The 26,111-nt window shown below is 41.7% G+C and overlaps 1 protein-coding gene across 2 annotated transcripts; it reads left to right on the top strand.

The window, feature by feature from the left end:
- The first annotated feature begins 5,202 nt into the window (after positions 1 to 5,202).
- IL2RA (interleukin 2 receptor subunit alpha) lies at positions 5,203 to 24,516 on the top strand. Of its 2 annotated transcripts, none has more exons than XM_046901054.1 (5): positions 5,203 to 5,437; positions 17,204 to 17,389; positions 17,604 to 17,711; positions 18,300 to 18,532; positions 21,270 to 24,516. In XM_046901054.1, the coding sequence occupies exons 1-5, from the start codon at positions 5,377 to 5,379 to the stop codon at positions 21,453 to 21,455; spliced, it is 774 nt and encodes a 257-aa protein (XP_046757010.1). In that variant the 5' UTR covers positions 5,203 to 5,376; the 3' UTR covers positions 21,456 to 24,516. The 2 variants fall into 2 exon arrangements, with proteins under 2 accessions (XP_046757010.1, NP_989927.2); NM_204596.2 differs by having other exon boundaries at positions 18,300 to 18,536.
- Positions 24,517 to 26,111: the final 1,595 nt, after the last annotated feature.

Here is a 26,111-nt window from a genome sequence, read left to right as displayed (position 1 = left end):
TGTATGGACAGAGATGCAGCCTGTAACTAATGTAGCATCCATAGGTGTCAGCGGAAAATGGCTCGATCCAGCTAGGTTGTGCTTATGTTTTATGTATGAAACTGCATGAACCTTTTGGGTTTAGGATCTTGCACACACTGACCTGAGAGGGAAGAGGGTAGCTTTTTAAAAATTATTATTATTATTATTATTATTTCACATGAAGGATCTTCAGGGATACTGTGTGACCCTGGTCTCTTTGTCCTGGCCTGGTTTTACATAGGCAGCTTAAAGCTGTTTGCCCAACAGTGAGAATTTTGATGCAAAGAAGCATCATTTCTGTGTTTCAGAAAAACAGAATTTCCTATACCTCTGTGGATGTGAAAAAAAGCCCATATTCTCAACTTGTTGGCAGGGAGCCATAGTATAATAAATATTCATGGAGACAGCCATGGTGAGAAGTATTCAAAACACTGAGAAAGGAGAGATGTTGATTCTTGGATTTGTTCTGGAGGATGAAACTCTCTGGATACCTACTGACAAAAGCAGGAATACACCAGGTCCCTTTCAATAGACACATACACTCCAACTTCTGAAATGAAGCATAATCAGTTTGTAAAGGACACTGAGTGAGTTAGTTGATGTATTTTATCCAGTACTGAGTACCAGACCCCAGAGGTCCCCTTCAGTTTTTTTGAGCCTCATCACAGATCATGGCATCAGTGAAAGAAATAGTTAATGAGAGTATGATGAGCAATGCCCATGACGGTTGACAGGTGAGACCGTTCATATTCAAAAAAATAAATAAATAAATCAATTTAAGCTCCCTTTTGAAGTTCAGTGTGGATTTTTGGGATGGATCCATGTCATCCAGCTGTAGCTAGGTAAGAGACTCATGGTTGGTTTAAGTTGGTTATGCTGGTTGAATGGTCTGCAGATGATGGGGGGATGGAGAGAAGTTTGGATGGGTGATTCATCACATAGATGTCAATGTCCAGAAGAGATGAATCATCGTGTAATTGCACTTGTTGACTTTCCCTGCTGACTCAAGAAAGAATTTCAACAGCTATCTGGACCATGCAGTTCCCTCTTGACTGTGACCAGAGTCCTTGTTGACCTCATCAAATACGATCCACTGAAGGTACAGAATTTGTGTGCCACATGTCAGCTCTTTCTCATTTTTATGGGAAATAAAAAGTAGATTAAAAAAATTGGTCACCATAACTAGGTCTTGGGGAAACATTTCTGATAATCATTTCTAACATGTGGCATAACCAGGATTTCCCCCTATTTTCATGTTAAGGTTTGATGGTTGGACTAGATGATCTTAGTGGTTCTTTCCAACCTTAATGATTCTGTGATTCTGCTTTGCAGCAGAGCTGGATGTTGTTGTGGAGGATAGAAAGGTCCTTTGTGCCAAATGTGTAATTTTTGTCATCTCTGTGAATACATTCCCACATTTGGCTTAATTCTGAAATTCTGAAAGCTGACAGCAGATGCTTTTTTTTAGACTCTTCCGTTCCTAAAGCTTCTCTCTGCACTGAGCATCCTCCAGATTTAGAGAAAACTTTCATACCTCGAGGTGGTGGTAGAGCAAAAAATACTGTGTTTGTGTGTATCTTTTCCACTGCAGAAAAGATTTGGGACAGAAAATAAGAGTGTCTGAAAGAAAGAAGCTAGAGCTGATCTGGCTATCACTGTGGGGCAAAAACCTGTTTTATCACGTCGTTGTAATGACTTTTCTTGAAAAGACTAATCAGTAAGTAATCTGTAAAAGAAGCCAAGAGTGATTTAAGTGCAAAGACTATCTGAGCTGCAGCTGTTTGTTATAGGGTAGCACTGCTTCCCATGCCTAAGGTGAGGTTCCCCATACATTTCTTCCTAAGTAAAAAACAAAACAAACAAAAACAACTTTTGGTTATTAACCACCCTCACCATACTTTCAAGGAAATACAAGAAACATACTGGTTAACAGTATTTAGTTAGCTATTCATGCACCCCATGTCCTGACGAGGTCCATATGAAATGCTACTCCCTTCAAAAGAGGGTTTAGGTAAGAATGAGTCACAGGGGAACAGTTGAATTAAAGAAATAAAGCACAAAGCTTGCTTATTCTGGTGAGTTCTATGGATATTTACCACTGTCTTAAAATGGACCATGTTGCAAAAACATGATAGCGCTTCCTTAAGCAGACTTGTCTTTGCTTACAACACCATAGGTTTTATTAAAAATCAATGCCCAGCTGAAAACTTAATACTTATCTGTTTTATGTGAGATGCTGAAATAAAGGAAATATGTCTCCTGGGAGATCTTGATACATGGCTCTGTGAATTTCTGCTTTCTCTCCAGTTTCTGAATGATTCTGCTATTTTCCAACAGATAAAGCTTCATCAGGTGCAGGGTAGGTGAACTTAGAGCCTCCACTGATCAGAGCTCCAGACTAAAGGACTTTCAACAGTAAGATTTTTAAGAGCATTTTTGAGGGATTTTAATTGGCCCTCGTTAAGCATAGTCCTAAGAAAGGCTGGAACTGAGTCTTCATTCTGCTCTCTGACAACTCCTTTTCTGCATCTTAGAATCACAGAATCATTAAGGTTGGAAAAGACCACTAAGCTCATCTAATCCAACTCTCAACCCATCCCCACCATGTCCACTAACCCAGTGTTCCTCAGTGCCACATCCACACATTTCTTGAACACCTCCAGGGATGGTGACTCCACCACTCCCCTGGGCAGCCTGTGCCAATGCTTTACTGCTCTTTCTGAGAATAATTTCTTCCTAACATCCAACCTGAACCTCCCCTGGTGCAACTGAAGGCCATTGCCTCTCATCTCTCTCGGTCTTGCAGCACTGTTTAAAAATAAAAATAGTTTGCAACATCTTGCTTTGCCATTCCCATTTGTCTCTGAGACTGAGGTGGTCTCTCAGACCATGTGGTGGTCTCTTTTTCTCCCAGCCCTTTGCTGAAAAAGAACACTTTCTGAGCAGCCAAACCCTGGAGACCATTTTGAGAACGCTCAGCTACCAGCACAGGCACCAGCATGTTCTTTTGCCAACTCCACCTTCCTCAGTGCTCAAGAAATTCCTAGTTCTCTCCATCATTATCCAGGTTTCATAGAAACAGAGAATCGTTTGAGTTTGAGTTGGAAAAGACCCTTAAAATCAACTGGTCCAACTCCCCTGCAATGAACAGGTTTCCACCCACTTCTGAGTTTTTTCATCACTTACCCTCCTTTTTTTGTCACACATTTCTGTTACAAATCATCTAAACTATACCACCAATTGTAATTTTTTCTTATAAAACCCTGTGTTTTTTCTGTCTACATATCTTTCCTCTGCTCTTACCACTCCCCCCCCTCCTCTTCTGTACCCGGCTCTGCTTTAGGGCACCTGAACACCTTTTGCTGGCAGAAGCAGTGCTGTTTTTTCCAGGAATCGCTCAGCATGCTGACCTGTTTCACAAAGCTGACCTAACTAATTGCTCTCACAAGCAGCAACGGTTTTTCTGACCTTTAAAATGCCTAAATGCTGAATTACGGGTCTCTCTCATGCAAACTGTGCTTGTAGCAATTAACCACCTGGGGTCATCGTTCCTTCCATCTGACTGTACATAGTGTGCTCTTGCTCGGAGAAAAACTCACCGTTTCTAATAAAATCTTAGCGGCTATTATCCACCTACACTGAGATTTGCTGCTTGAAAGTTAATGGTTGCATGAAAGTGCTCACAGCTTGCCTTCCAAAAAAGACCTTGGCCATCAACAGAAAAAAAAAAAAAATGTTACTAGTGAAGAATCTGCATCTGCTGCCCTTCTCTCAGGGTTTGCACTCATTTACTGACTGCCAGAATTTAGAATAGCTGGGGGATGCAGATTCGCATGAGGGGGCTGCAGGAATGGTCCCCATCTTGCAAATTCAGGTTGGATTTTAGGAGTGGTGAGGCGCTGGAACAGGCTGCCCGGGGAGGTGGGGGAGTCACCGGCCCTGCAGGCAATTGAGAAGAGGGCAGACATGGCACTGAGGGACATGGTTTAGTGATATGGTGGTGGTGGGTCAATGGTTGGACTAGATGACCTTAGTGGATTTTTCCAACCATAATGATTCAATGAAATAGCTATAAAAGTCAATAGTTCAACCAGGCAAGAAACAGAAGAAACAATTGGAAGTGAACTCTTCTACCCCCAAAGAGCAGATCATGTGTCTAGTAGAGAAGGACAAACAGTGAGAAAAAATCTGGGATTTCTCTCATTGCTATACACTAAATACATTTTCCTAACCCAGATGACCCATACACAGTTGAATATCTTTGAGCCGCTTGGAAAAAGGTGATAAATTAGGACCTATGACTGTCAGACAGATGTTCAAAGACCAAATCTCTCCAGGTCTTTCGGTGGGCTTTGGTATGAGTGCTTCCCATTATCCTATTACATATGGGAAATAATTTGGTGAAAGTATCCTCACTGCTGAAACAAAGGCAGTGAACACTTGTGGAGCATGGAGTCTCTGCTGTAAGCAGTGCATTTTGTAGGTTGCATCCAAATCAGTGGGGGGGGGGACAAATGACAAAAGCAGCTTAAATCCATTTTTTGTTGTCTATCTCAACTAATTCACAAGGTGCTAACTGACAATTATTTCTGGCTATAGAAAAACTACATGGAGATAAAGCACAGTATTTCCTCATTTCCAATTTTCCATTTGTAGGAATCAGTTTTGCTGAAGCTGAAACTTAGACAATTTATGAACAACAGAAGCCATTTCCAAACCTGCCAACCTCATTCTTATAGGTTTTTTTGGGTCGAATGTCCTTCCTTCAGAAGTTCAGCCGCCTCAGAGAAGCTGCATACATCAAAACACAAATGGAGTGGGGCTTCACTACAAGCAGGTGGATTTCCAAAAAGCCAAAGCAATATCCCTTGGGACTTTTTCCTTTGTAGGCAGAGCACACAGCTTGTGTCTAATACCCACGCTCGTACACCAGACAGCTATGCCATGGTGATGATCCTTCTCAGATGCTTGTTCAGCTGCACGTTTGGAGTTGAGTGGCTGCACAGATCTGCTAATATTTTGCCCCTTCTACTGCCCTCAGCTGCAGGAACATCTCTGGAGTCAGCAGCTCTGATGTGTCAAACCACTTCCTCCACACGACGGCACGCACTGTGGCGCTGTGCATTATGTTTGATTTCCTGGATAAAAGCTACTAATATCTGAAGAGCCTTTAATCTCGCTGCGGAGCCAGTCAGTGAAACAACCATTTGCTGACCACAGAGTCCTTGCTAGTCCTTGGTAGTTCTAAGGCTAACCATGCAGTAGACAGCTTGTAGGGTCAGCCAACACCAACCCATCGCTTCTCAGAAACTTCACCATCCTTGGCGTTACGGAGGAAAGATGTAAACAGGTCCCATGGAGCTCAAGCGCCTTTTGATGTGGCTCTTGCTTGGATCCATCATGGGGACAGGGGCAGGTAAATGACTATTTCTGCTTTTTGGGGAGGGAAAATATGATTTGCATTTTTGTGGTGGCTGCTGGAGGATGTTCGCAACACCCTGACTCCTTTCAGGTAAGAAAAGACGTTAAGCACTTAAGGAATTTTTATTCTAAGAAAATGAGAGGAATGGGTTTTGTGCCCACAAAGCATCAGTCAGAGACAATCCAGAGCAGCACGGGATAATTCTGTCTGAGTAATGCATGTATCCTCCAACCCATCACTGGAACAGTGGGCAGATCAAAGCAACTTTGGACTTCTCAGTCAGCTTCTGAATTTGTTTTTCCATTTTGTACGTAACATTAGGAAATATAAAAAAAGACACTGAAATGGTGTCGCTTCATTAGGTAAAACTGATAGCCCTGCTATTAGCTAAAATGTGCTGTCCAAGTTTGCTATAGGTACTAACGATACCAAATGTCCTTTCAGCCACACCTCCCAAACAGCAGCGCCTATAAAATAAAAATGGAGGCAGCTAATTCATTCAGTACCGTTTTGTACGTGTATACATTATAAGACTGCTTATATTTGGCTTATTTATTGTGACAATTGTGTGCACTAAGGAATGATCTGGCGATATATCAGTGTGTTTGCTTTTAAGCTGCTTTATTCAGTGGGATGAAACTTATATTCTCAGGATAAATGTGGTATTTCCTTCTGTATCTGCTGGTGATGCCTGGGTTCAGAGGTGTGAGCAGACACAGCCTGAAGTAGAGTCTTGGATAAACTGATATTTTAACTGCTAATGGATCATCTCCAACAGGGCTACATCTTTCACTAAGGTCAGGGCATCTCAAGGAAAGGTTGGGATGCTTATAACCAAACAGCTCTACCCATTAATGCAGAAGTACTTAAACAAATGTGTCACCCCCAGGTGATTTCATTCTGGTTAAATAATTTTGACTGCAAAGGCTGAACCTTTTCCTATGCGGGGTATTTTGTTTGCCAAACGAAGTGCCACTGCCCACGGCAGCTGTTCAAGTGCTGCATGTGAGACTTTCAGCCAGAGATATGTAAATGGATGGGATCGCTTCTGGGATGAGTCAGGTCCCTATATCTTGCTTTCTGTATTACTGTGCCCAGGAGACATTGTGAGAGTTCTTGCTGACAAGTCTCATTTATCAGAAATCTTTCTGGGTTTTGGAAAAAAAATTGTGAGGTGTTAAGTAGTTGCATTTTATGCAATTTTACACGATCTAGTTCTTTGATGAATAAATAAATGCATAGCGTTGCATTCTTCGCTGTACCTCTAAGCTTCTCTTCCCTCAGCTCCCTGTATTTATTTTGAATGCCTCCCCCAGTGCTCATACATAATTATTTATATCTATATAAATTTCTTCCTGCAATTAACACGAATGGGTAGAAACACTGCCCTTTGTACCAGCTTAGGAATTTTTTATCACATAGATGTCTAAAGTACTGTAGTTGCAAGACCTGCTGTATTTATTCCTTATGGGGTTTGACAAGGAGATCTGGGAACAGGCATAAGCAAAGAAAAAGGAAAGAAGCTAGGTCAAAGTGGTCAAAAAAGAGCTGTGTCTTTCTAATCCCAACACACACAATGCTATTCATGTTATTTTGCCTTACTCTTTTCAGCTCTGCCCAATACTTCAGGTTCAGTTCAGTAAACAGATCTTTCCATAGTTACTGTTTACAAGAGTTTCAGTAACAACAAAAAAGAAGAACTATTGGGAATAAGTATCACTTGGGGAAAAAGAAAATAAAATCTATTATTTTAAAGAACAGTTTCACTGGTGGATCTCAAAGTGCCTTTGCAGAAGACAAAGTTCTTTGATATTATATGGGGAAACCAAGGGTCGTTAATTTAAACTACACCTTAGTGCTGAAGATGGAAAGGAGAAACTGAGATTTTCCTCCTGAAGAACATCATTTTTACCTCATTTACCCTGCACAGCAGCAGTGCCTAGGAGCTGTAGGCATGGACAAGACATATGCTAGGTGAGGGTCAAATACAAGATAAAAGCTGGACTGTGCTCCTACTGCCTTTCCATCTCGGTATTCATTTTACAGGAATACGCCGAATATATTTGCAAGTCAAACCTGGAAGGGATTAAAACTCACAAAAGGAAGAATTTCATTCAACTGAATTTCATTCACACAAGATGGGTACCAGATCTCAGTCATTTAAATGAGAGGAATTTCTTTCCCATTATACTTGCATATTAGTGCTTGCTTCCATGGATTTGAAATGCAATGCAGAATAAATTAAAGTTGTCAACCACATACAAGTGCTTCTTCTAAGGTCAAATAGAGAGCAAATATGCTTATAGAACTTCCAGATACAGTGATCCTCAGCAGCAAAGTGCCCATCATAGAGTTACAATCTAAAACTAATTTTTTAATTGTTAAATTTGTGATCCTGCAAAGGAACAAACAATATTGTGGAGAGAAAGCCTACAGTATCTGCTTCTGAGAAAGAGGGATCTTCTCCCTACATATGTCCCCATATGTCCTCCACTTCCAGTTTGATCTCAAGGGTCTTTTACAACCTAAACGATGCCATGATTCTGTATGATTCTATGATCACCTTTTATTATGGTAAAAAAATCTACTCTAGCTACTACTGGAAAGAAACTAGCTTTGACTCTGCTCACTATAGCATCACTTGCTCCCTGTAGTATCATGATTTTGGCCCCACAGTTTTATTTCCTGATGTGCAGATGAGTACCTTTGTCTCCTGTTACACCAGCTGCATCTTCAAATCCAAGCTTTTGGATGTTAACTACCCATGTTTTCCATCTCCAGACCCTTATCTCAAATCTTGGAACAATTTCCCAACCTGGACTACTTACTCTTCTTTCCATCTCCTCCAATGCTTCTCCAAAATCACATTTTCGAAGTCCTCTCATGACTTTCTTTGCTCAAATCCCCATTCCTCATCCCAGCACTTTATCATCTGCTGCTTTTTCTCTATGTTCTCTCTTTTTAAAGTGCAAACACTCAGAAAAAGGATATATATTCTTCTTTAGTTGGCAAAATGTTCCATGCATCACAAGGTCAGAAAAAGCAATCAACGCTGGCAAATAATTTCCATTCCACTCTTGAGAGCTCCAACAAAGATCTCAATGACCAGTCCTACACTAAGGTCATAAGTCAAATGAAATGAGTTCTAAATTCCAAAAGTCAAGGTTCCCACCAAGCCTTTTTTCAGTGTTGTTCAAGACTGGGACACTTGCTGAGAAGGCTGAGAAAGTTCCAGCCAAAGGAGTCTGAACGTCCGTCATTGCTTAAAAAGCCAAATTTCCTTTCCAGTAATGTGTATTTCCATTTAGATGAAAGTACCTAAGAGCCAAGTGTAACTGAAGCCACAGATTTAAGCAAAAAATTAGGTAAATCTATTTAAAAACCAAACGCTGCACACCAAAATGATGCTTTCGCATACAGTATCCACAAAATCAGACACTATGTTCTCCTATCATTTTGTATATAGGGTTTTCCTTTAAAGAAACTGAGCTCTGTGACCTTACCACAGAGCTAAGAAGGCCATAAACACAGAGAAAAAAGAACAGAATAAGAACTAATGTTTCCCATTCTGCACTTCATACACTTCCTATTCACTGAGCTGTAGTTGAGCTAGTTTACCTACAATTCCCTCCCTTATGAAACACTCCCCCTCTTTCCTAACTTTCCCTCTTTCAAATCCACATGTGCAGAGCAAGTCCCCTGCCCAGTCCCAACCAGGTGTGAGATTTCATATTCCTTAACTTTAGCCATTTGCACCACTGATGTCTTCATCAAGATAGATGAGTAGACCCCCTTCCTAGCCAGAGGAGATGATAAAGAAATACTTTTAGGGCACAGATCATCTACCATATTGCAGACAAGGGGGTGATGAGTCACCTCCTGCAAGTCCCTTTCTAGTGACTACAGAGGGATTTGAAATGTCTGCTATTTGTCTACTGGGTGACACTCATCGGTTTATGCCTTAAAAAAGGCATGAGTCTATTTTAATGGGGATAGATGTGTTTATGGAACAGGGGAGGCAGATCACTGAATCATAGAATGATTATAGAATGATAGAATCGTTTGGTTTGGAAGGGACCCTTAAAGGTTATTTAGTCCAGCTCCTCTGCACTGAACATGGACATCCACAGCTCAGTCAGGTTGCTCAGAGCCCTGTTCAGACTGGCCTTGGATGTCTCTAGGGATGGGGCAACCACCACCTCTCTGGGCTTCCTGCTCCAGTGCCTCACCACCCTTATTGTAAAACCTTCTTACTTACCTTGTAAAAATTTCTTCCTAATTTTAATCTCCCCTCTTTTAGTTTGAAACCATTTTCCCTTGTCCTAACAAAACAGATCCTGCTAATGAGTCTGTCCCCTTCTTTCTTGTAGCCCCCTTTAGGGAAGGCTGCTTTCAGGTTTCCCCACAGCCTTCTCTTCTCCATGCTGAGCAGCCCCAGCTCTCTCAGCCTGCCCTCATAGGAGAGGAGTTCCATCCCCTGGATCATTTCTGTGGCCCTCCCCTGGATGCACTCCAACAGGTCCACGACTTTCCTGAGCCAACGACTCCCCATCTGAACACAGTACTCCAGGGGAGGTCTCACAGTGCAGAGCAGAGGGGCAGGATCAGGTCCCTTGCCCTGCTGGCCACACTTTTGATTCAGTCCAGGATGCAGCGGGCTTTCTGTTCTGCAAGGGCATGCTGCCGGCTCACGTCCAAGTTTCCGTCCACCAATTACCCCCCCAGGAACACCTAGGTCATCAGAAGACTCAACAAATAGCCTCTTCAGGCTACTCTGCTGGGAACTCACAGCAGCAGAGATTTGAGATTTAAATGAAATCAGTGTAGTGTTAATTCCCAGTGCAAACACTAAGAGTGCTCACCCACCACTGCAGCTGACAAAAAGAGAAGCACCTGTAGGCATTGCATTATGTAATTTAGATGCCTACTGTCCTCCAGGGATGCCTGCTCAGCTCCACTCCTTACAGAGGGAGCTAAGAAAGCAGCTTCCTGAGGCTAAACTGTGCTTGTGAATTATCCCTGGGCATGAGAAAGGTTTTTCCATTGTAACAAATTCCAGTCTTGTTTATGGAAATATTTAGATTAAGAACACTTTCAACTATTTTAACAGTGTTAATAGTGAAGTCCCCAGCTCATACTCCAACTTATTTTATGCTGTCTTTTCAATAGAAACACGTTCTAGAACAACATGCTCAGCAGACATTCAATTCTATATTCCTTAGAATGAAATAGGAATATTGAAACCCATCTCCTGCCCCGTAGGGTTGGTGTCTTTCTCACTGCTGTTTATATTAAAACTTGTGCCTGGCAATTTCATCTACAATGCATTTCTGTCACTTAAATTGCAGGCTCGTTACAAATCAAGATGAAATCATAAAATAATCTGTGTTTAATCTACAGTGAAGACAACCAAAATCTCACAGGCAAATAAATTATCGTAAGCATCAGGTCTGCAGCTCAGCATCACAGCTTCCATCTATTGCCAGCTTACAGATCCACATAGATTTAGATGGCCTTAACCAGGTGGGAAAGAAGCAGGCAGAGCTACAGCTACCTCGTTATCGGGCCCTTTGGGAAAAAGTTCTGAAGTTAGAAAAAGTTCATTACCATTTCAGTCCAGTTGCTGATATCAGTTCCTTCTGTTCACCCATATCAGTTTCGTCTTCATGAGGCATGCTCTATTTAGAGAGCACGGAGTTTCACACAGCATGAACCCCTTGGGCTGAATTAGCTTTTCAGGAACAGCCGGGGAAATCTCTTCATTTTTACATGGTTTGATTTCTTGGCATCTCTAGGGAAAGGCTCTCTTCATCTCTGAACTGGCAGGTGTGTGAACTGCCTGGCTTCGTCCCCTGCTCCTAGCCAGACTTTCAAACAGTCAGTTTCCTACTGATCCCTTCCTATCTCCTTTGTATTTAGGGGAAAAATGCCCTATGTCTGCAACTCGCTGTTTTAACTTTACATCAGAATAATATCAGTGTTGGTGACACAACATCACATGGAGGAAATTCTGAGCTTAGGTTGCCATGGCATGACTCACTGCCTGTGTTCGACTAATCACTAAAAATACCTGCTAGGAATTTCCCCATTCACTTATTCAGGACAAAAGGTGCTGTTCTGATGCCTTATCTAACACCACTTTGCCAACTCAGACGTGGAAGAGAAAAATACACAGGTGAGCTTCAAAAATACTGATACTGCACATCTACTGTGAGCAAAGTTTCCTATTGGGCCAATAATATATGTGATTGGGAAATCTCAGGGAAGAAATACAAGCACTAAAGGAATTGATGTGGTTTTGCTAATGGGTTTTTTTTTCTCTGAGCCTACATAGGGGAGATTTAGACTGGATGTAAGAAAAAACAGAAAAAAACAGAGGTAGCTGTAGATGTCCATGTTCATTGCAGAAGAGTAGGACTAGATGACCTTTAAAGGTCCCTTCTGTTGCCTTTCGCAGGCAACCGTGATATTCGTTGCTTAGGGGAGCCTGCGGCTTGGCCATATACCGAGGTGACACCAATATGATGAGCGGTAAAATGGCCCCTATTCACTAAAACACAGCTTATATTACATTTTTACCATTTTACCATTTTACCATTTTACCATTTTACCATGACGTGCTGTCATGTCCCACTCTGATTGGTTCATACCAGACAACATCGTGCCCTATTTGGCCGTCTCCACATTCTTTTCTCATTCTTCTTCTTCTCCTGTTTTCTCTGCATCAAGGTCAGCACGATAGCACTGTCTCTCTATGCTTAGGGAGAAGCCTGTCCCGTACATCCCGTGCCCCCGCAAGACGCTTACTACAACACCCTTCCAACTCAAATGATCCTATGATTCTATGATAATGGCATTAGATGTTGAGGAGAGCCAAAAGTCTAACATACAGGGATAGAAAGTAGTGATAAATTCAAGGAGATGAGGCTGGGAAAAATAGATCCACAGCAAGTAATTTATTGAATTTCTCAATTGGTCAGAGCACTGAAAGAAAGACCTCCATCACTACTGCTATGGGATCTTTGTGGATATTTTATGTGTTACTGAAAAGCTCTCCAATCCTGCAGGATAGAGTAGGGTTTATCTTGCCTGATTTCTAGCTAAGAACCCAGTCTCACCCTGATGTCTATGTTCCTTGCTTAATTGCTGAATTACAGTGATTTAATTGTTAGGTATGTATCAGTTATGATAGGCAGTTAAGCTTCATTTAGCACAGGACGATAAACTTACAAAAGATATGGCATGGTTTGTAGGCCAAAACACAGACACATCAAGGAATTCTGCCTAGCACTGGCCTCTGATAGCACCTGTATCATATCTGAGAGCTTGTATGGGTGTCCCAGATGCTTTAAGACAAAAGATATGGCACTGGGGAATCTTTCCTTAAGTAGGAATAGCAGAACCCACCTATCTTATGTCAGAGATGAAAAGCAGTGGTCTTGATAGACTTAACCTTAATTTTGGGGAGCACACCAAAAGATGCTATGTTTTACATTTTACGTTTTGCAGATATCGATCATCTGAATTATAAGTCTCCATCCACTATATGATAATATTCAAAAACAGCTCCAAAATTTCCAGGAATGCTGTGGGCACCAAAAATCACAGAATCGTAGGATCATTAATGTTGGTAGAGACCACTAAGATCATCTAGTCTGACCATCAACCCGTCACCACCATGCTCACTAAACTGTGTCTCTCAGTGGCACATCTACCCTTACTCTACTGATATGCGGAGAAATGAGGAATAGAACAGTTCGGTAGTCAGTACCTCTAAATGTTAGCTTAAAGTCATATGGCAGTTTTGGTGGGGAGGGGATGAAAATGGTGAGGGGTGATGAAGCTTGCAAGGGGAAGAAAGAGAGGAAAGTGATTATCAGGCTTGAAGTAGAAGGCAGTGAGGGTAAACAACAACTCTGAGGATGGACATATGAAGGGTGTGCTGAAGGAAAGTCAGGAGGCAAAATCCCAAGAGGAGATCTGAAAGTGATGTGAGGATACTGAAACAAAGACCACTGTTACTAGTGTCATGGGATCTTAGTGGTTTTTAAACTGATTATTGGCACAAATGTAGCCCCAGAGCTGCTGTAGAATTATGCAGAAGTCAGAGGAAAGCTGGGCTGTGGAAAAATGGGCCGCCAGAGGCTATGAGGTAGATGTCTCATGAGTGTGCTGGAATTTTATTAGATCTATATTTTCTTTTCACAAGAACGCAAACAAACTAACATTAATTGCCACCTAGGTGAAAAACAGCAGAAAATTAATATTAACCTTCCTTAAAAAATGTAAAAAGTCAGAAATCTGCTCACAGAGTAGATCTGCACTTCTATTTCCTAGTTCCCTAGCTTTTTCTCATCTGTTGACTCTTCTATCACCCACACTGCAGGGATTTTGAGTCTTTTAGGGTCAAACCATCCAGTTTCCTTGGGCACAAAGAGTGACTGAGGTTCTGAGGTGATGGTAGAGTTTTGTGTAGGCAATACAATCCAGATCTCTTCCCGACTCCTTCTTGGCACAGTTTTTCTACACTATCCTGTGATGTGTAATGCCACGAAACATTCTTGCACACTTATACACAACCACCTACAGCCCCTGCAGCTTTGGAGGATACTTACTGTACCTTGAAGAGAGTCTGAAGATGTAAATTAGTTTGAGCCTGTGAAGCTTCTAAATGTCAAAGCACTGGGAGCTTTTTGGGGGTTGGTGGCCAAATTATAGTTTACAATCTTAGATGGACTTCATTGGGTATGTTGTCATGATCATGAATTACTACCACATCTACTGCCACAATCTCTGGAGTGCGGATGATAGCTAGGGCTTATTGGGCTAGGCATGGTGCCACTAACTGTCAGACACAGAAAATTTAGCATCCAAATATAAGGCATTAGAAGTACAGAAGTACTATAGATCAGCATGTGGGAACCTACTTATTCTTGAAAGACAGGTAAAAGACCACTTAAAGAAAAGCACTTTCGAACACAGACAGGACACCTAGAGACAATGAAGAGGAATAATGGCAGTTGTTGTCTTGGCATATCCATATTCATGCAAGGTTCCTCCCAGTGTGAGGACTGGTATAATAGTAAGCCCAAAAGCTGATCAATTCTGTATCAGACAAAGGGAGAGAAGGTCAAACTTGACAAGACCAATGGTTTTGAAAGGATATGATTGTTGGTAAGGAGAAGGTTCTCAAAAATGAGAGCAGAAGAAATGTTTAGATGTGGTACTAAGGGACACTTAGTAGGCAAATGGTTGGAGTGGATGATCTTGGTGGTCTTTTCCAACCTTGATGGTTCTATGATTCTATGATTCAAAACATGCAATGTGACAGAAAAGAAGTGGAAGCCAACAGAGAGAAGCAAAGAGAAGACTAGAACGACCATCGTAAGGCCTAGGAGAGTCATATTCCTAAATTCTTTCTGAATCAGAAGCAGGAATGTGGTTGTAAAAGCCAAAGAGGATACATCAGTGGTTCAGGTGAGAAAAGGTGAGAATGTGAGTGACGTGGATGAAATGAAATGTCAAGACAATAGGAGTGTTGCATGAGATCCAGCTGAATCTTGTACCTTTTGATCCAAGAGCACAGCTCAGCTGGAAATCAGGTATTGCTTGCTGCCACCCCTGTGCACCATTTATACACAATCCTCATCCGATGCCTGCAACTTCAGAAGAAGCCTAAATTCATTTGATCATTGACTGAAACAACAGTTGCCCTTCATGATGAATAGGCTAGATGCTGTGGCTTTTCTTAAGAAGAGACTAAAGAGTTGTAGGTTTGGGTAGCTTGTGTTGAGATTCAAATCTGCAGTCTGCTTCAAAGAGGCGTTTGAAGTCTTGAGGGAAACATGCTTTTAGCTTATAGGGAAAGTGAGAGTACATGCTCTCAACTTGCTGCTCATCTGATAACTCTTTAATTTTAATCACCCTGACAGTCTGTGGTAAACCATGTGGTTAACTATTTCGAGTGCTGTGTGCTTCACTTGAAGCCACAGTCTGATGTAGTTTGTGAGTTGAGTTCTTTGATAACACCAGGACACAGGGGTATGAAAATAGTCCTTGTGTAGCTTGGCTGTTAAGCCATTCACAATGCTCTTCATTGTGGCCTTCTTTGAACTTAGTGACTTGTACCAAGTGGCAGGATAATGAAAAGCAAAAAGGGCAGAAAACATCAAAGCGAGAAAACGATGAGTGGTTCTAACAGAGCTTTACAGGACTGAGCTTGGGGAATGCTGGCTGGTTTGCTGTAGGCATGGCTTTGTTTCAAGGAGAAGTCACTTTAGGAAGTCAAGGACAGATGCCAAACGAACAGCTATCAGGAATTCAAAGCCCTTTCACGGTCCTTCTCGCTAGTTCCAAGGCTGCATTAATTATGGCTGTAGAAAATGCGAAGACAATGATTAAACACTTTACTCATAATAGCTTCTACTATTATGCATAAGCTTAAGGGGCCACAGATCATGAACCCAAATATACCAAGTGCCTGCCCCGATGCAGCCAGTATGTTTTATTTTCAAGTTTCTCAGCCTTTAGACCTTAAAAAATCATTAAATAGTGCCTTTATTATATTCTGGGTCTGCAGCTCAACTTTCAAGTGCACTGAAAATGATCTCAATTCATTCTCAACTGATTGAGAAGTATATTTAGTTGCAATTTGCTGATGACACAGCACTTAACATCCTTGTTTGGGGACAAGTTATATATAGGTTTGAAAACATATTTCCCAGTAAGCTGCTTGTTGGTGTGCCCAGATAGAACTGAGTCTACTCCCCTTTTGCAGATGACTGCAACTTTTAATAATTTTTAGTGAGTGTAGATAAATGCAAGTTTCATGTTACGTAGTGGAGATTCCCAAAGTTGGAATTTTTCTGCACTTTGCACAAATCCGTGCTTGTAAAATCAATGGTAATAGCTAATTCCAACATGAATAAAGATATTTAATAACAGTAATAATAAAAAAATAATATAAGTAATAAATATATTTTATATATATAATTATATTTTTATTAAAATAACTAACAATTTAATCAGAAAACCAGAGCCTCTTCTTGACCTGGTGACAATCAATCAAAGAAGCAAAGCTTCTCCCATTCCTTTCATGCCATCCAGTTTCATCCCTTAGCCCTCCAACAATGGACCAGTCCTCTGTTAGGAGGAAGAGGGGGAGGAAAAAACTGGATTTGTACAGTAACTCAGCTGACTCTGGGTTTACTTCCAGACCAACCAAACAGAGCTGCAGACAGACCTGGATGTTCGCAACACATGGTGCCATCACCTCATGGTCATGCACCCGGGCTGCACTTCGGTGACTTTCAAACCTCCCATGAGGTCTGTTTCTTCTACAGGAATGCTGTCCTGTCACAAGAAGCAGCTCCAGGAGCTCTGTACTTGGAGAGCTCTTTCTAAGAAAATTTGTACAGGGAGCCTTTGTCCATCTAACTTCAATGCCACAGCCCCATAGGATCCCAGACATAAATGCAGTAATGCAGAGCTCACTCTGGTTGACAACCTGAATTGTGTTTCACCCAGCTGATGTTCTTCCCAAGCTGAAGTCATTTTCCTTAGCCAGCTCAGGTGAATATCTCCAAAACCCTTTCTTCTAACCTCTATAACTTCAAACCTCTTACTGGGAGCAGAATTAGGCCCAGATACTTAACTGAGCAGAAAGAAAATTCAGAAAGACAATTCAGAAAGACACTGGAAGCCTTCGGTGAGTAAGGTGGCTGCACAGGCTGCTCTGATTCATAGGTTTTCTGATTGCAGATAAATGCCCACGTCTTTCAACTACTGAATTTGCTGATGTGGCTGCTGAAACATATCCACTGAAGACCAAACTGCGTTATGAATGTGACAGTGGCTATAGGAGACGAAGTGGGAACACCTTGACAATTAGGTGTCAGAATGTATCAGGGACTGCTTCTTGGGTCCACGATGAACTTGTGTGCATTGGTAAGTGATTGCCGACTTTTTTGGCACTTGTGGTGCTTCCTCAAAGCGTAGTGCAAGATGTAACAGGGCACTGCTGTAACAAGCAATCTTTTGTGCTTATCTTTGCAAATTAAAACTTCTAACAAGTCTGTTCTGTCTGTAAAAGCCTGATTGCTCAGGCTTAGCTCTGCTTTTTGTCCTGCTGTCATGCAGTAAATGTATCTTCTTCTCACAGATGAGAAATTTTTGTTCTCAAGGAATCACACAGCTAAGTTAAATCCTACACAACAGCCAGCAAGACAAACCCAAAGCCCAGCACCTCCGAAGCAAGCAAACAATTCAAGTAAGTTAGAGCCTAATCAGTAGTGTAACACTTCTCCCATTCATTTCCACGGAAGCAGTGTAGGAGTGATAATGAGTAATTTTTAATTATTTTGGTAGTCAGGGATAATATATTTGCTGTAATACCTGTTTGTCTGAGCAAGTGAAAATGTGCAAGCAAATGATTTCTTTAGATGTTCAAGAGGTAGGAAAGCTTGGTATATCTTACTTGCCTACATTTTATATGAGTACAAATCACGTTGTTTGTTCCCAGGTAATGGTGATAGGATGAGAGGTAATGGCCTTAAGTTGCACCAGGGGAGGTTCAGGTTGGATAGCTGGAAAAATTTATCCTCAGAAAGAGTGGTGAGGCATTGGCACAGGCTGCCCAGGGAGGTGGTGGAGTCACCATCCCTGAAGGTGTTCAAGAAAAGGGCAGACGTGACACTGAGGGACGTGGTTAGTGGGCATGGTGGGGATGGGTCGAAGGTTGGACTGGATGTGAGCTTAGAGGTCTTTTCCAACCTTAATGATGCTTTGATTCTATGAAAAACAAAAGCAGTAAGTCAAATCTATCTGCCTAACAACGTGCTGCTTTGTGAATTCCCAGGTTTTTGCGGTATGCCCCAAACTGTCCCACATGCCTCTCTGAGCGTACACCAAATATATTCTGTGGGGCAAGTATTACATTTCAAATGCCCGACTGGCTACAATAAGCAGCTTCCTACCACTGGCACCATCACGTGCAAGAATGTGGATGGAAGAATCAAGTGGACACCCGCTGATAGGCCATGTACCAATGACAGCGGCCCTATAAACAAGCAGCTATCCCATCTCATGGAGGCAGGTAAGATTTTTCTTTGGCATCACAACGATGTCACGACCTGTTCACAGAGGGTACACACCCTGCCAACACAGGAACAACCTAAGAAAAAACATGCTTGGGGTTCAGGATGGAGAGGTCAGTGACCACAGGACTCTGACAGTGGTGGAAGTGGTGCTCATGGGAAGGACATAGTTACATCCTACTTGGTCTTGGGAGATTTCATACTTAAAAGGAAGAAGAATCTGGGAGCAGATAGAGCCGCTCTGTCACAAATTAGGATGAAAATAGTAGAATAAGGTTTTCTCTTTTCTCCTTGCTCCTGACAGATGAGGCCATTGTAGCCTCAATTCAAACTCCAAAATTGTATCAGCATTTCTCATGATGAACAGTTTTAGGTGAATTGTACAACAAAAAGACTTACTTCTTCCCAGTGACTATAAAAGAGCCCAGATGACTACCTCAGAGGCCACACCTACATAATGACAGGTGAGAGACATGGCCATGCAGTGGAGTAGGGACGTTTGGACAGGGTCCTTCTCCTCCAGAATGACCTCTGCCTCATTGCTGCTCTGACTGTAGAAACGAATCATCTTACTCACTGGGCACACTGGTTCGGCATTATACAAAGAATGCCACCCCTTTTTTATAGACCTGGATGTTTCCCCGTGGTATGTAGTTAATAGTGTTTCAAATATGGCAGTCACAGACTGTTTTTTGGTCTTTACTCCTCTCTCAGGTCATTTTCTTCCATTCATAATTCCCTTTAATGCTATCAGGATGGAGGAACTTCTTGCTACAGTGGAAACAATCCATCAACACGCCAGTCCTAGAACAGGATACAACCTCTTGAAAAGTCAGAGATTATAAAAACAAATGTCTGGATGATGACATGGGCCATCTGGGCCTTTAAATTCTTAAATTCAACAGAACAATAATTTCATTTTCCTGCAAAAGTGCACTAGAGCCTGAATAAGATCACTCTTTTTCATCAGTGCACTAAAAACGTACTCCCCCTAAGGAACAGGCTGCTCAAGGAGGTGGTGAAGTCACCACAGCTGGAGGTGTTCAACAAAAGGGTAGATATGGCATTGTGGGATATGGTTTAGTGGGCATGGTGGGGATGGGTGGATGGCTGGACTGGATGACCTTAGTGGTCTTTTTCAAACTTAATGATTCTATGGTTTTATCATTTTTTCCCCTTTGTTACTATGTAATGGCTGTAGTGGTGCTATATAGGGCGTATTCTCTCCGTTCTCTGTTTTCTCCTTAGCAGTGAACACAAAAACATTTATTCACTCTTACAATACCTCCGTTATTAGAAGGTAAGAAGCCTTCTAGTACCTCGTAGTGGTGTATGAGAGTTCAGAGCTTCCTTTTTCAGGATAAGGGAGAAATTCAGTGGATTTCTAGCACTGGCAAGGTTTTGTTTCCATTTCTGGGGAAAAAGAGGTCCCATTTGAAGCCACGTTTCCAAATTCTTGTTTGGCACTTTGACAGTCATCCTTCCCAGTCTCGTGTGAAATAAAGATCTTAGCTGGATCCCATTCCCTGGAAGCCACCTCATGCCCATCTTTGGCAGATATCAGATCAGCAGATATGTTGCTATCCTGGCAACATCTATCAATGGCCAGGAAAGAAACACGACAATTACTAGGTGTGCTGTGAAGTGGCAGACCTGTCACGCCTAACCTAACTTTGCCCTCATTACTATCTCGATGCTGGAATGAGGTCTCTCCTCACCAGAAGAGCAAATCAATACAAAGCCAAGGTTTTCTCTCTCTTTGTATGTTCAATTCATCCATCCCTTTCCTCATCACTGATACGGCCAGTGACAAGTATGTCATTTTGTTAATTGGGCTCAGACTTACCTCATCCTGTAGAGAATTACTTTGCCTTTGAATTTGCTGTTCTATCGAAGAGATCCATCTCTGTTCTAACAGCCAATAAGTGTACTGCAAGACATATCTATGCCCATGGATGAGATGAAAAGTCAGTAAAGAAAGTGTACAGACTGTTTAAGCACTTCAGCTTTTCATGAAGTGGTTTCCAAAGGCATATAAGGGGTGTAAAGGAAAATAAATCACCCAAAAAATCTGTTTTTTAAATGAAGTAATTTTCAAATTCTTCCTCTGAAACTTTATGTGAATTCAGTGCGTATCTTCCACTGAAGAAAGGGAGGAAAATGTAAATATTTAAATGATGTGTTTCTTACACATTTCCAAAGAGCTGAAAGAGGACGGGAAAATAAAATATTTGCTCACAGCTAAAACTGATGCATTTAGATCAGTCTGAAAAGATTTTCTCCTCCCCCTTCCCCATCTCCCATTCAATCATTAGCTGCTAAAATAGAAATCAGCTCTTACTGTGCATATGCTCAAGACTTCGTACAAGGGCTCTTGATTCCAGCTGGAGTCTGCTGGCAGCCGTAGCGCACATAATAATGAAGAGGAATAATGTAGTGTGATAAAGGAAGGGAAGGAAGGATATTGCTAACTATGCCAGAGGATGCAACACCAGGATCTCCTGGTTATTTGGCCATGGTTGCTCTCTTGTTCCCCAGATCCCCTCTGGCTGGGCCCGTCTGCCCCCAGGAGCAAAGCAATGGGGCCACGTGGGGGAATTATCGTCTCTGGGCATAGGGGCAGGATAAGCTGCTCTTCTATTTCTCCCAGCTGGGGTAACTGCAATAACCCCCGCGGAGCATTGCAGATAACTCCAGGTGCTGATTTTGTGCTGATTTTGTATTTTTTACAGTCATCTTTTTCATTCTGCTTCTCCATTCTGCTGTCTTTTTGTGAGTCGCCGAGCAGAGACGATAAAACGGGAAGGAACCAGGAAAATGTGAAATCTGAAATAATCCCTGGAAGAGCTCTCAGCCAGATCTACCACCTCATTATTGCACTGCTTGGATTTCTGAATACCTTCTCTGGTATTAAATAAATGACTCCGGATTTTGGGTTGTCTGGTTCAGCTGTTAAATACTGGCACAAGAAAAGGAGGAATCAGAGCTTCTGAAATCAAAAAAAGTGTGCATAAAACCGCTTTGTCTCAGCCATTGTGGAACAGAGAGTGACAGTTCAAATAACGGGTGGAAAATGAATCCTGTGAGGAAATTAAGGTTAATTATGCAAATATGTTGGTTTCAGATAGATTGCGCAATCAGTCTTTTTCTGTCTGGCTGGTCTGTGGGAAGTCTGATGGAGCATCTGCCACCACCACCACGTAATTCTTTGTCCTTCGTCCCCCTGATTTCTCAGACGTGCCATGACAGCTTTGTACTGCAGACTTATTTTAGTCTGGCCTCCTCACTGCTTCTATTACTACACTGAGATGTAACTTGTTCCTGTTCAGAGGCTCCTCCGCCTACGTAATCCAAAGTGTCCCCATTTCACACTTGGAAGTTCTCCTTTTCTCCTCCTTCTCTGCAAATGCTCATTCCAGTTTCTCCTTATGTTCTTTACTAATTACTAGTGGGCTCTGCCTCTCTGCTGAATGGGAATTTTTCTCTACAGGGTGGGAGGAATCATACGATAGAGTCATAGAATCATAGAATGACTTGAGTTGGAAGGGACCTCAAAGATTACCTAGTTCTCACTCTCTCTACCCTGATTGCCTGGGCTGTTATGGGGTGTCTCAGAATATGATAGGTGAAAAATTGTCAAGAATGATCTATATCTCCCTGACTCTGTGGTGGGACAAGGGCTGAAGTAACCAACACCAGATGAAGTAGTAACTGAGGTCCTAAGTGGTGTCTTCTGTGGAAACTGCTGACTGATTGCTCAGGTTGCCCAGAGATCTTCCATCTCTGGAGACATTCAAGGTCAGGCTGGATGGGGATCTGAGCAACCTGATGTAGCTATAGTGTCCCTGTTCACTGCAGGGCAGTTGGACTAGATGACCTCCGAGAGTCCTTTCTAACCCAAATGATTCTATGATTCTATGATTCTAAGATTCTATAATTCTGTCACCTCTCCTACTAAGTATAGAAGAGACCATAGAAAACCTGACTCTTCCCAGCTGTAGTAAAGCCTTTCCTACCTATGGTGATGTCTTCTCAGGGAGATGTGACACTGAGATATAAGCTAGAGGAACCAATGCCATACTACAGAACAACCAGATTCGTGCCTGAAGCTGCCCCACAGAAACATTTCTACAGTATAGCAATTATAGTATTCTGACATAACAACAACCTCATGTAAGTGACCAGGTGGACAAATGGACTGATCACCCAAGTACATTAGATGGTAGCACTGTCCCTACAGATCACACACCACTTTCTCTACAGAGAGATGCTGGAAGCCTGATTTCACCCAGGCCATGCTGTGCTATGCTGTGCTATGTTATGCTATGCTATTCTATTCCATTCTGTTCCATTCCATCTCATTCCATTCCATCCCATTCCATTCCAGTATTGCTCCAGATCAGAGAAGGCACAAGATTAATTTGGCAGTTCCTTTTATACTTGCAGAGCATCAAAAAGCCTACTACAAAGGCATCTGAGGACAGATTCAAGCATGACTTCAGCATGTGCAATATTTGATATATACTTACTTTACTGGGAATTTATGAGGTTTGAATAGACTTTAACCTCTTCTTTAGCTATATTTTGCCTGGTATGATAGGGTTCAACTGAGAAAATATAAACAACATCTGAGACAAACAATGGGAAGGAACAAGTCCCTTAGAGGAATGTGCTTATCTCACCCTATTGCCTATATGTATATGTATGCCTGTAGTTATTTATGTCATATATATCTAAATATACATATCCTACATATATACCCATATGTATATGTAACTGTACATCTATATGTACATAGCAGTACATATAGATATACACAAGTATGCCTATGTGTAGACCAAATCCCTCAGTGTCTAAAGGCACTTGTTTCTCTTCATTGACTCTAAATGATGCCCAAATTGACCAGATTACCTGTAGATGCTTACATGGAATGTCAAAACCCAAACAGGATTAATCCCTTCTAATTCAGTAGGCATGACATGTTAGTTTAGTTTTCTATTTTGTAATAGAGTGCATGTCATTACTTTACTGAGTTGTATTCCTGTTGAGTTTTTCTCACTTCATAGCTTTGATATTTATACTTTCCATAACTTTTCTTTATTCCTGTTGGAGCAGGACTTATTTGTAATATGTATCTTTATAAAGATACATACCTGACAGTCTATTACACACTGGTATATTGTATGGGAGAAAACAGCAATCTGTACTTATGCAATAGGTGATATGTTTTCAAACCTGCCAGCTGCTCTGAAGTGTGCAAGCAGTGGTACTGGGATCTTCTGCTTCATTTGTTTAATGCACATTAGTTACTGTTAACATAACTCCGTTAAGCACTGCAATTAGGTTGGCATGACTTGTCTCACTCACGGCAGTTGACTGGAGAAGGCTAATATATTACCTGCTTCTAGCACATATACTTTTATCCAGTTATGCAGATAACAAGTCATGTCTCCCGTTGCTCTGCTGACTTATTCTACTTTCCCTAACCAGGTTGGTTCATGGGCTCTCTCTCCATATTTTGTCTTTCCTTCTTGGCAGTCAAGGGAGACATACTGCTGGTACGGTACCTGTAAGCAATACATACTGGAGAAGTACTATAGGATTCAATTTTCTTAGCTATTAATGTCTACGTAGGGTCAGAACCCAGGTGATCTCCAGCATGGGAGCCGTATATGTACTTTACCAGAAAGCCCTAAGTCTCAGACAAGCTGAACTTCACCTCCTGGTAGGCCTTGTTGGCTCAGTCCTTCAGCATGACACACAGAGGGTGTGGAAATCAGTAAGATGCAGCCTGGAAGCAAAAATCCACCACTGAAGGAGACTGTGGCCAAACGGCTACCATCACTGTCCTGCTTTCTCCATAGCCACTCATTTGTTTTACATGAAGTGTGGTGTTTGATACTTCTATTTTGTAAACTTGATTTTCTCAGCACGGAATGATCAATAAACTATAACAATAAATTATTCTGGATGTTTGAACACAGCTGGTCATCTTGTTATGTCTACCGACTCCATGATTCTCTGATTTTGTAATTCTGTGTGAGCTGAACTTTGAAAAATCCAAGATTGGTTTTCCATTACTCTGCTGGCAGCTGTAGTGCACATAATGATGAGGAGGAATAATGTAGTGTGATAAAGGAAGGGAAGGAAGGATATTGCTAACTATGTCAGAGGCCGCAGCATCAAAATCTCCTGGTTTTTTTCACCATGGCTGCTCTCTTGTTTTGACTTGTCTCTATTACTTTTAATGAAAAGTATGAGGAAATCAGGAACATGATATAAACAAGAAGGTTTATTCTAGAGGTCTGTCTAAAGCTCACATCATGGGTGCACTGCTACACCTAACCTTTAAAAGGCAGGAGGAAACTAAAAAGTTCTGCACAGGAGGATCTCTGACAACAGTAACTCCAACAGGTAATGTGAACAATGAGTAGATCTGTACAGCCTAGAGGCAGTGAAGCTCCCCAGCCCTCACACAAGGGGTGAAAATACACATACTCCTATTTCATATATCTACTCAGGTGTCAGAAAACTTGGTTTTCCTGAAGTCTGAAGCAAAAAGTAATCTTGCACATGACCATTGCATGTGTCTTCATGTAGATTATGATTTTACTAGATGGTCTTAGTGGTCTTTTTCAACCATAATGATTCCATGATTCTATGTCTCAGTGTGAGTTTGTCCCATCACAGTGGAGAAGAGGGGAGTCCTGAGAGATTCAGCTATTAAATGCAGAAGTCCAACCAGGTTGAATGGTTTCCCAGAACCACGGACAGCATCAAAAAGGTCTTCATCTACTCTATGGGGTGCTCAGACAGTAGCTCAGTGGAAACACCTACAGTTTGATCTGGTTGCCTAAACAGAAAAATATGCCAGGATCTGATACAGTCAGAGTTGTCAGAGGCATCTACACAGGGATGGTTGCCACAGCACAGGATCTATCAGAGGTTCTGCACTGATGTCTGGAAGCCAATCAGCACAACTCAGTCCATCCTGCAGAATCACTCCCACATGTGGATGCCTACTTTAACATGCCCAAGCAGTGAGCTGAGACCCATCCCCAGATGTCACCGAGACTTTCAGAATGCGTCATTCACCTCCCTAGAGGCATTGCTGAAAGCGTTTCCTACCACCCAAAGACAAAATAATTTCTCAAGTTTAAATTTAAGCATGATTCTTTTGGTTGCAGTGACAAATGAAAAAAACAAGAGGTGGGGACCTTATGCACAGGTACCATTCAGCAGCCAAAAGTGGTCCATATCTCAGACAACTTCAAAGATGTAATCTGAGTGCATGAAGGCATTGAACAGTACAGGTCCGCCTCTCAGTCACATTCTTAACATTTCAGTTACCCACTCTTTCTAAATTCATTTTTACTTCTTCTATAGGAATAAATGTTTGTCGGGGTCAATATATGCTCATCTGGGGACTATGAAAGCATATGAGCAAAGAACTCAGGACTCCAGCAACACCATCAGTCATTCCCAGGTCGCCAATTCCCTGTTTTTTCCTTTGGTTTTTATGTAGAAGAAATTCAGGGAAGATATTTCCCAGATAGATTTTATTTATTTTTAAA

Source organism: Gallus gallus, chromosome 1, assembly GCF_016699485.2.
Source record: "Gallus gallus isolate bGalGal1 chromosome 1, bGalGal1.mat.broiler.GRCg7b, whole genome shotgun sequence".
Lineage (NCBI taxonomy): Eukaryota > Metazoa > Chordata > Aves > Galliformes > Phasianidae > Gallus > Gallus gallus.
Note: the sequence above shows the minus strand (reverse complement) of the source record. Positions and strands in the feature narration are given on the sequence as shown.